This window comes from Neoarius graeffei, chromosome 24 (genome assembly GCF_027579695.1).
Source record: "Neoarius graeffei isolate fNeoGra1 chromosome 24, fNeoGra1.pri, whole genome shotgun sequence".
NCBI lineage: Eukaryota > Metazoa > Chordata > Actinopteri > Siluriformes > Ariidae > Neoarius > Neoarius graeffei.
Genome location: NC_083592.1, coordinates 11,584,075 through 11,595,595, shown reverse-complemented (window position 1 = coordinate 11,595,595; position 11,521 = coordinate 11,584,075). Strand labels below are relative to the sequence as shown.

The 11,521-nt window shown below is 40.5% G+C and overlaps 1 protein-coding gene across 4 annotated transcripts in view; it reads left to right on the top strand.

Annotated features, from left to right (window-relative positions):
- The window catches only part of unc5db (unc-5 netrin receptor Db), a 484,543-nt gene that overhangs the window by 276,714 nt on the left and 196,308 nt on the right, over nucleotides 1-11,521 (top strand). The window contains exon 1 of one of the 4 annotated variants that reach the window (XM_060906686.1): nucleotides 10,923-10,971. The exons of the other annotated variants lie outside the window; for them this stretch is intronic. Within the exon in view, the coding sequence (XP_060762669.1) occupies nucleotides 10,968-10,971 (4 nt within the window). The 5' untranslated portion in view covers nucleotides 10,923-10,967. Of the gene's footprint in view, nucleotides 1-10,922; nucleotides 10,972-11,521 lie in introns of those variants that run through there. 4 annotated transcript variants of the gene reach the window in all.

The following is an 11,521-nucleotide window of genomic DNA, read 5'->3' as shown; positions in this document are numbered from 1 at the left end:
TTAATTTTACAGCATGGATAGCGATAACGACAGTGTTCACAGCGAAAGCGAGTTTTACTCCCCTGAGGAAGAAGAAATAAAAGAAAACATTTCAGGAGAAAGCTAAAAACCTCTAACTGTTGCTAACGCCGAGCAAAAACATGGCTGAATCCTGAATGACTCCTATTTGTATAAATAGGGGACTACATAGGCGGCAAAATGTAGTTTTTTTTTTTTTTTTTCCTGCCATGGAAGTGCACTTGTATACCGAGGAGGAAGCCATTTGCATTACAGCCGTGAATGAGGATTCAAAATGGCGGCTCGGCTCGGTTTTCCCTTTCGGGCGCTCTCGTTTTCTGTTAGAATTTGGTGAAGAAAAAAATACATTATCAGCTTAAGGTTGGTCCGTATGGTGAAATACCGTGACCTCGGCCCAGAGGGCCTCGCTCAGTACTTTCAAGACCTCAGTCACGGTCAGCGCTCGAAACTAACGGTGTCCCGATGTCCCGGGGACCATAAAAAATGTCATCGGGACACAAAATTATCATATCTGGGACAATCCCGGGACAATGGAAAAAAATAGATCTAGAAAAAAAGTTCTACATTAATATTATTTACAAAGCCGTAACACATACGTAGACATTCACCTAATTTGTCAATTTTAATTTTAAAACGTTAACAGCGAAAAATACATAGTAGCTACATTTTCGATGCACCTGCATCCGTAGGCTACAGAGCAGCGCATTCTGTTCTAGAATCTTCGGCCGGAGTCCGCATTATATGGACTTGGAATGGAATTGCTACCGCACACGCTGCGCCGACTCTTGCCAGAACAAAAATGCTGAAGTGGCTGAAGCGGACCGACCGCGGGGAAGAAACTGAAAGCCCAGACATAACGTCTCCGGGACCTTCAGGATCCAAAGTGTCATCGCCTGGTCTGCAGGCAACGCTAGCAACTGAATGAACTGAATGAACACTGTTAGACACGTTATAAAATACAACAGGAATGATGTGGATGATATTGATGGAAGATACCGTTCAACAGAATAATGGCCCTTTTCCACTACCCTTTTTCAGCTCACTTCAGCTCGCTTCAGCTCACTTCAGCCCGACACGGCTCGCGTTTCGACTACCAAAAACCAGCACGACTCAGCTCGTTTCAGCCCTGCTTAGCCCCTAAAACTCGCACGGTTTTGGAGTGGGGCTGAAGCGAGCCAAACCGTGCCGAGTGAGGCTGGGGGCGTGAGCAGACACTCCCCTGTGCACTGATTGGTGAGGAGGAGTGTCCTCACATGCCCACACACGCCCCGCGAGCGCGCTGGGATCTGTAAACACCGCAAACCCGGAAGGAGAAAAATTACGAATTACGAGAATTTCTGAAGCCTTATGCGCCTCGCCTCATCTATACGCTCTTGCCAGTATCTGTCCGCGTTGTCTGTGACAACAAGCCACAGCACCAAGACCAGCAACACTAACGACTCCATGTCCTCCATGTTTATTGTTTACTATTCGGGTTGTGAGACTGCCGCTTAAAAGATCACTGATGTCACTGTTTGCGCTGCTTAACGACATCACGTGACGTCCACCCACTTTCGCCAACTCCACCCAATGTGTCCACCCACTTCCAGCCAGCACGGTTCAGCGCGGTTGTAGTCGAAATGCAACTCCAACAGCCCCGCTCAGCTCGACTCAGCACGGCACGACTCAGCCGCGTTTGTAGTGGAAAAGCGGCATAAGTGAGTTTTCTTGGTGTCTTTCTAGTTCAGAAAGTTTAGTCAGTCAGCAGCACAACTAGGCTCGGACCTGCTGGCACTATGCTGATGTTACTAGCATTTGCACCCGGCAGCGAAAGTTCATAAAATGGATAACGGAAAGTTCATAAAAATGGATAACGGTAATGGTGAAAATGATAAGTTGGCCTTATAAGTGCCAACAGATATTCAAGGTATAAGTAGATGAAATGAACATAAAAGGGGTCTTATTTTCAGCTAAAGTGTACTGCAGATGTAGGGAGTTGAAACATTTTCTGAATGAGCTAGTTGGCCCCTTTAAATAAACGGGTATCTATTCATACAGTGAGATCGCCAAAGTTTAATAAACTGAAAATGCAATAACTGTAATTTTGAAGTAGATGATGTATAGGACACGTGTCACTTGTGTCTTGTGACTTATTGTAAAAATGATATAAAGGGTTCAAAATCGCATAGTTACAAATAGTGACTTCATATGATAATATTAACCACTGGTTATTTCAGAGAGGACACTATTGCTTCCATTCGGGACAATACAACACAGAATTCGGGACCACTGGGGGACACAAAGAAAAAAAGTTAATTTCGAGCCCTGGTCACGGTATTTCACAATACGGACCTCCCAGCTGGGAAATAACACATCACAATGACCACATTTCAGACGGAACTAAATTTCACCGATTTTATGAAATTGAAAGGCTGTCTGGCTTTAAAGTGAAGTTGTGTTGCACTGTGGAAAGTGGTTCACCACCAAAATAACTTCCTCAGCACATTTTTGCCAGACTGAAAATATTCATATTCTTTGCATGCTTTGTGCACCCTGCTTTTGGAGGTTTCGTGTAATTAATGTAATTAAGAGACATTCCATGAAATCGAGTCGTACAGTAGCTGATAGCCGAGGAGGCGCGTAGCACCGAGCCGGCTATAATCCATGTACGACGAGATTGAGTGGAATAACTGTTTTATTCTATCCACATTCACTGGATTTTGAGAAACGGAACATTTTTATTTTTTGCAAATTCGATAAATAGAAACTTTGTACAAAACGTCCGATAAAATCATTTCCGCTTAGAATGTAAACAAACTGCCGAAATGACAGGAGCAATTTGTGATAAATGCGATAATTCTTGAAATTTTTTTAAAAAAGATACGTTCTTACCATCAAATACTTTAGTTGCTTTTTTTTGTATTTTGTTTCCAAGTAGAGTTTTCATTTCGTTCTCGCTTGGTTCACTAACACGCTTTGCCATTTTCTTCTTCTTTAGGGTTTTTTGGCTTTTGGCAAACCAACTTAAAGGTCCACCAACCGGGCTGGAGTGTGGAACAGGAGATATTTTTTTTGGGGGGGAATGTATATTCTTTCAGCTACTTCCATTTCTTTTAAATACTTGATGATAATGTGAGATATCTGGCTTGATGCGCGCCGCCATTTTGTTTTTCTCTACTCACGGTATATGAGCTGATATCCTCGTAGTAGATTAGCCAATCAGAGCGCATGATTGCTCATATCCAGTGAATGTGGATAGAATAATAGTCATTATGAGCACAGGACAATGATGTATCATAAGTTACGAGGCATGTAACGAGTCGCCGAATTCACGATTCGACTTGATTCAAGATATTGGGTTTACAATTGGATTCTCTGACAATATTTTTTGTAAAACAGTTAAATGAAGAAAATTGCCAATTATCAAAAATACAACATTTTTCTATTCGTTATCAACTTAAATATTCCTTTTGTTACGTTAAAAAACAACAACTTTTGTTTCATTTTTTTAATAACAAACAATAATTATTTACCCGCATATGTAAAGGTTGGAGTAAAATATAATAGCCTGTTAACTAAAACATTCATTTTATTAAAAATGAAAAAGTTAACAAATAGGCCTTTTCTTAAACTTTTACGAACCGCTATCCTATCTCCATTTGCTTCTCTTTTCTTTATATTTCAGCAGCCTGTAAAAAAAAAAAAAGGCTCCGTTATCTTACCTATTTGGGCGGCACGGTGGTGTAGTGGTTAGTGCCGTCGCCTCACAGCAAGAAGGTCCGGGTTCGAGCCCCGTGGCCGACGAGGGCCTTTCTGTGCGGAGTTTGCATGTTCTCCCCGTGTCCGCGTGGGTTTCCTCCGGGTGCTCCGGTTTCCCCCACAGTCCAAAGACATGCAGGTTAGGTTAACTGGTGACTCTAAATTGAGCGTAGGTGTGAATGTGAGTGTGAATGGTTGTCTGTGTCTATGTGTCAGCCCTGTGATGACCTGGCGACTTGTCCAGGGTGTACCCCGCCTTTCGCCCGTAGTCAGCTGGGATAGGCTCCAGCTTGCCTGCGACCCTGTAGAACAGGATAAAGCGGCTACAGATAATGAGATGAGATCTTACCTATTTGTACAGCCACACAACAGCTCTTTCACATATTCAGTGTTTCTTTGTGTTTTTGCAGCATTAGACTACGTTCAGACCGCACCCTGAAACGACCCATATCTGATTTTTTTTTTGCCCATATGCGACCTGTATCCGATTTGTTATTGACAATCTGAACGACACAGATCCGATTTTTTTCACATGCGACCCAGGCCGCTTGGATGTGTGGTCCTAATTCCGATGCATATCCGTTATTTTCACATGCGACTGCAGTCTGACCGGACAGGTCGCATTCATGCGACCTACACGTCATCAACAAGAGACAAACGTCACTATTCTGCGTTGGCTAATCCCGCCTCTTTGGTGGAAAACATCATTTGTACAGTTTTCAGAATTTAAATAGACTTTTATAGAATTGATCAAGCTAATGGTGGATTTGGTAGGGACCTGGATGTTGATCTGTTAGCCTGATTAAATAAAACAGTTTCTATAACTGATTTATAACTTAAACCATCCTGTATTACAAGATAAGATTGTTCTGGAAATTTCCAGTAATTTGACACCTTCGGTCTCATTAGTCTGCTGCCCACATTAATCAGATTATTGTGTGAGTTCCGCCACCGCCACAAAAACCACATCGCCAGGTCTCGCCTCATCTCCATGCTTTACTTGCAAACTTGAAGAGTGCGCTTTTTTTTTTTTGTTTACATATCACGTAGATGTGCTTATTACGTGTCAATTTGCGCATGCGGGACACTTTTGGGTCGTTTTCCGTTCATATTGGAGATCGCATACAAGTCTCATATAATTGGTAATGTGAACGGCCTAACAAAAAAATCGGATTTCACAACAAATCGGATATGGGTCGTTTCAGGTTGCAGTCTGAACGTAGTGTTAGAGCTGTGCTACTTCCTCCGATGGTGAAGTCACATGTATTCCCGCTACTGTATGTCATCTAAACGGCGCAATTACAGCGAGGAAAAACTAAGTACGCATTCATTTCATTTTTTTTTTATCTCATCAGTTCTATTTGTATCGTGATTTATCATTACATGCGTATAAGTTACACCTACCTGCATTTCGCATTTTTTTTCAGTGGTAATTTTCATTTGGAATGCATCTCTTGGAAGAAAAACAGACATGGAAGATAGGGTTGGGCGGTATTACGGTAAGAAGGTATCCCGAGGTATCCAAAAGTACCAACGGTATCGGTCTCATTACCGTCATTTTAAAAAAATATATAATATCTAAATAAATATGGAGTACATGAGGTCATAATATAAAATAATAAATTGAAGATCATCCCGAATAACTGTGATATTGTATTTTCACTAATTCTATCAATTTCCTAAAGAAGTTCTCATCGCGTGCAGGGTTGTTTATGTCGTTACCATGGCAGCCCTGCGTGACATTTGGAGTCTGACAGAAAGCTTCGCAAGAGACTGAGACCGCGGTTGAAAGATGGCAAGTCAAGATAACGAGTTAGTGGCAAAAAAAATACAACATCGGCAGTGTGGCAGTATTTTGGTTTCAAACCAAACGAAAAGGGAGAGCCAGCAAACACAGATGAAGCTGTGTGTAAAGTATGTAAGAAGACGGTCACGGCGCGAGAGGTGAACACCTCCAATCTGAGTGTTTTGAGTAGGTTACATGAGTAACAACAAGGTAAAATAATATAACGTATGACATTTGGGATGTGGGTAATAAACGTTTGAAATGTCATCTACTGAAGAAACGGAAGAAAACATCGTAGCGTAAACTGTTCGGTTTCTGGTGGGAATTAGCAATGCGCTTGCTATCTTTGTTGGGTGTGTTAAACCGTATGGATTTAAGTGGAATAATTGTAAGGAGTTATGTGATCAAGACAACGTTTTAAGCAAGGTAAGGCCATTTGATGATTAATTTCCCCGCCATGGCATGACGTGGGCCCATATGATTTTGCCTTGTGCAGCTATCACGCATTTGAATTAGGTTCGCCTCATTTGCGCTGAAGAATATGGTTTATCGCGCAGTCTAAACGGACTTGGGTGTTGGTTGATTTTTTTTCTTTTTTTTATTTCCCATGCTTGAAAGGGTATGATCCTGCTCATCGTGTACTTTTTTTTGATGGAGTAGGTGAAATAGTGCTGCAAATGGCGTTTCAACGCAGACATGTGTAAACGACAGTTGAATGCTATTTTCAAGATGAAGGAAGAGTTGCGTGATGCTTTGAAATATCTCTTAATCTATTCATCAATGCACACAATTCGCTTTGCTGCTTAATCCATACCACAATGCACACAATTCGCTATGCTGCTTTTAAATAGTACATTTGAGGCATAGGCGCAGGTCTGGACAAGGTCCGCCGGTATAGGCGCACGTTACACAGTAGGCCGAAACAAAATATTATTTTTTTTCTCGGTAATACCGTATACCCCGGGAAAACACAGACAGTTTAAAGGTATCAAAATTTGGATACCGCCCAACCCTAATGGAAGAGAAGATATAATTTGAGTCTGAGATTTTTTTTTTTTTCCCTTTAAAGACACGACAGACAGACGTTTATCAAACCTCACTTTACAGCCCACGTATGCATCATGGTTGGAACAAATGTTCAATATTTGTTTAATAATTCAGGGAAAACACATGACCGGGCACGAAGGTCGGTGAAAATTGGTCATGTTACCATAACATTATTATAATTTTTATTTTCCAATTACACCACAGCAACGATAGGGTTATTTATTTATTTATGAAAGAGGTGCATGTCAAACTTTTTATCCGTTGCGTTATGTATTGGGTCAGTCCATGAAATGGGGTTACCAAAATGTGACCTAGAGGGAGTCACTTAAAACAATTTACAACTGAAAACAACTTTTATTTCCATGAAGCATTGACCATATAAGAAAATATAACATAGTTGTTAAGATAACTCCTGCTCTACAATGTATGATAAAATCCATAAATATTTACCCGGTTGCTAATGTAACAAGGACACGAACAAGCTTTTAAAAATAAAGGAAAAATATTGATAAAATCAATTTTTTGCTTTTATTTGCTTACTTTAAACATTGAATAAGAATTCATTAGAAATATTAGTTCAACATCATAAACACTGAAAATATGAAATACCAGTATTTCACAAACTTCATAAAATCTCTAAGATTTGAACAATAACGACAGTCATTAACAGGAAACAGTTTCATCCTATATGGGGTAAATGAGATTATTGAATTCATTACTTTACTTAGTCACACTTATATCTGCACTTCTCTAGAGCACGTGTTGTGGTGTGTGAGATCCCGCGAGAAGTTATCTCGCGTCAGTTCAGCTGACCTAGATTGAGTAAATAGGTCTCGCAGGTTGTGAACGAACCAGGAAGTGAGTGGACGCTAGGGCTGGGTATCACCAGATACCTCACGATACGATACTATGGCGATATTTTGCCCACGATAACGATAATATCACGGTACAGCGATTCTGTGATAATCGATATATTGCAAGAAATTTCAACCACATCACGATATCTGTGTCACTGAAGAAAATCAGAATTTATTGACCACTGTAAAATTACATTTCACATACCGTATTTTTCGGACTAATAAGTCACACTTTTTTTCATGGTTTGGCTGGCGATGTGACTTATACTCCGGTGCGACGTATATATGTTTTTTTTTTTTCACCGCGGAATAACTGGAGCTGATGCTGAGTCTGACGACAACCACGCAGAAGAAGAGGAAACGGCGCTTCATCTGCCGCTGGAGTTGGCAGAGTTGTTCAGAAGCGACACCGAGGATGAGGAATTCAATGGATTTGCTGATTTGGAGTGAAATCGTCGGCTTGATGATAAACTTGATTGACCTGTGTTTTATTATTAATGATAGGCCTATAGTTATTTAAATAAGTTATGTAGTGATTTTAGGCAGTGCTTAATTTGTGAAGTGGGAGGTCCCAGAACGCAGGAGGTGGGTGGGTCCGGCGACTCAAAAAAAAAAAAAAAAAAAGGCGGGGGATGGTTTACTATAACTTTACGCACACGCGCTTATTGTGTGTGTAAAATAATAATAATAATAATATCAGACATTATGATCTTAGAAAACGCTTTAGTGACAAACAGTTACAGACAGTAATATGTCGTGATATTATAAAATATTAATTTTTATTAGTCTATATATTAAATTATATATTACATTTATCTTCTAAAATAACAGACTGTACTCATCACAACCGGTTTATTTCACCATTGGAGATCAGATCACACAAGACATGAGTTAAATGACTCATTTTAAGGATTTAAGTAGGGGATTTAAAAGCGGTTGTTGTTGTTTTTTTTCACTAGACGGTTGTTTTTACTACCGTACCTGTCTTTGGAGATGATATACCTATAGCCTACTTGGCCTCTGATTTGATGAAATAAAATTCGACAAAAATGAAGAATGACACTCCTCGATGATGACTACAGCTTTAATAACACAGATGAAAGAGCCATGGGGCGATAATAAGCCCTACCGGTAAAAATATTCTAAAAGCAAACTGATTAATGCATCAGTAATAGGCTACTAATATTAGTTATAATAATAATATAGGCTATTAATAATAACGATAGTGATAGTATTAAAGATAGTAGTAGATATTTAAAATAATCAGACTAGGCTACTTACAGGGCAAAGGGCGCGTTATCACTGCTCAGCTGTTCGTTTATTAAATAAACAATGCAGTCGCGCAGTAACCACGCGCCGCTTATCAGATACAATCACAGATTCTATGGATAGAATAACCCTTCAAAAAAGTGCGACTTATAGTCCGGTGCGACGTATATATGTTTTTTTCGTCTTCATAATGCATTTTTTGGCTGATGCGACTTAAACTCCGGAGCGACGTATAGTCCGGAAAATACGGTACATGACTACACACTCTTGCCAGACATATATTTGTCTCTATTCCACTGCTGGCAAAACCAAGAGCTGCTTCACTACAACATACAGAAAATTCCCATTTCTGTGCTAGTATTCTCAACTTTTCTGTAAGCATGGACACATCAGTGCTGCTTAACAAGCAGAATCAAATTGTTTTAGGAAAACTTAAAGCTTGCACTGCAGACTGCACATACATTTCAGTGCTAACACTAATATCAATTTGTTCTTTGTAAACTTGAGAACATATACCTGAGAACATTTAACTTGTGCTTATTTCGCAGGAACAACACACTGTCTGAAACACATTGAAAAGTGCAGTGGGCATCTTAGTATCCTACTGCGCATGCGCGAAGCCTACTGCGCATGCGCAGAACACATGAATTAGCAAGTTCTCATACAGACCGGTTTATTATTCAAAACAAGTCATTACAAATTATTTGACTCGGCCAAAGACTCGACCAATACGCACAAAACATAAAAATCGGCAAATGCGTGAAATACTCACCGATTTTCAATCAGCCCAGCTGATCGGTAGGACAAAACTACTGCTGAATTTTCCTACCCTCCTGGATTTCGCGCATGCGCAGTAGGCTTGGTAGGACAAATCCAAGAGGTAGGATAACTTTACAGAACACCGGCTCACTGTTTTTTTTTTTTTTCTCCTTTCCTTTACAATCCAAAGTGCCTCCAAACATCTGCCTTAAAGTTCGATGGCGTCTCTAGGTTTACGTTAACAGCCATGCTTGCTTGTTTTTTTTTTTTCCTCACTGCAACCGCCGGGGAAAAAAGAGAAGACAAAGAGTGCCTTGCAGTGAGGGAGCGGCACAGCGACACCTCGCGGAGCGGAGGTGCGGAAGTCGTACTGGATTTACAACCCGTCTGAAACATGATTTATTATTTGAAAAAATATCGATATTCAAATTTTGAGTATCGATATTGAATCAGAAGACAAAGTATCGCGATATATCGCCGTATCGATATTTTTGCACACCCCTAGTGGACGCCAAGTTAGGATGTGAGAAAAAACATCGATAATTTCTTTTATTGACGTTTTTGTTTACATTTCTTTCTACCTACATCATTTTATAGTATATTCTTCTTTATATTAAAAACATCAATCATGATTTCAACTCGTTTTATCATTTTTTATAAGCCTGGTTTCTAACGTAACACGGTAGGACACCACAATGTTACGTTCACAACCTATTTTTCGTGGATGAATTCGAAGCTAAATAGTTTATAGAACCTTCTTAACTTTATTATGTGAGTGTAAATGAAACTAATTTTATTGAAATTCTCAGAAAGTAATGAAGGTTTATTTAAGCTCAAAGTCAGCAAATATTCCATGTCACAAAAAACGTGTCATCCGTGTCCAGTCACAGGGGAAGAAAATGTTTCACATTTTTTTTTTAATTTATTTTATTTCTTCAAACAATATTTATGGATAATCTGCTAAATATTTCTTTAAATCATGGAAATTAAAGATGAAATGATTATGTAAACCCGGACCAATGAAAAGTAACATCATTTCATGGACTGACCCTATTAATGTTGTTGAACAGCCACAAAAAAAAAGGGTTAAGCTGTAAACATGCACTCTTTCAACCAAAAGTTATAAAGACAAAATTGGCAGCTTGTCCTGTTCCAGTATGACCGTGAGTTGGCCTAGTGGTTAGCGTGCTCGCCTCTCGATCGCGAGTTCTACTCATGCTTAGGTCATACCAAAGACCATCATAAAAATGGTACCTTCTGGCAAGGCACGCTGCAATACAGATGCGAGTGGGGAATCAAACTCTCGTGGTTACCAGAGGACCCGCCCCCCACTGTAACCCTTGCTGTGTAATAGGCGAGAGGCCGAGGGCTACGGAAACGGGGATCGGCGCCGCCCTATACACTGGAGACTCCTTCCATAAACCTTCACCCACTTGGTCGCCCCACTACTGTTTCCCATCTCCAGCCAATTGGAAACAGGATTGAGGCGCTACATGAGTGAGTATTATAGACGCGAGCGGTTAGCGTGTTTCTCCAACAAGGCCTGTTTGTTTATTCTGAACAAAATCCAAATCGACTTAGTCATGAGCCGTCGCTCGTATTTGTACTTGGTTAAATCGTTCTGCTCGCATGCAGCGACAAAAATAACAAAGCAGCTGCTCTTTGTGGCTTATCAGATTATTTCAGCCGGCGGTTTTCACTTATCAGATCGCACTGTGGAAACCGTGTGTGAGAACTAAAGTCTCGTTCGAGCTGCAGAGGTGATGAGTCGGGTGAGCGTCTCTTTCAGTCGTCACGGTTTCTCTGGACGCGTTTAAGCAGGCGGGATCAGCAGGCGTCTTCACTTTCTCCTCGTTCACTGTGATTTGTTTGAATGCGTTCATCCTTTCTGACTTGTCAGGTGTGTGTGTGTGTGTTGCAAACAAAATCCAAACCAAACGATCCCCTGCTCAGTCTGGGAGTTGCCACGATTTTGTGCACAAAAGGTGATCACGTCCGACCCAATCAGGGCCCGTGTCGGGGAAACGAGCGCCGGGCATCCTGATGA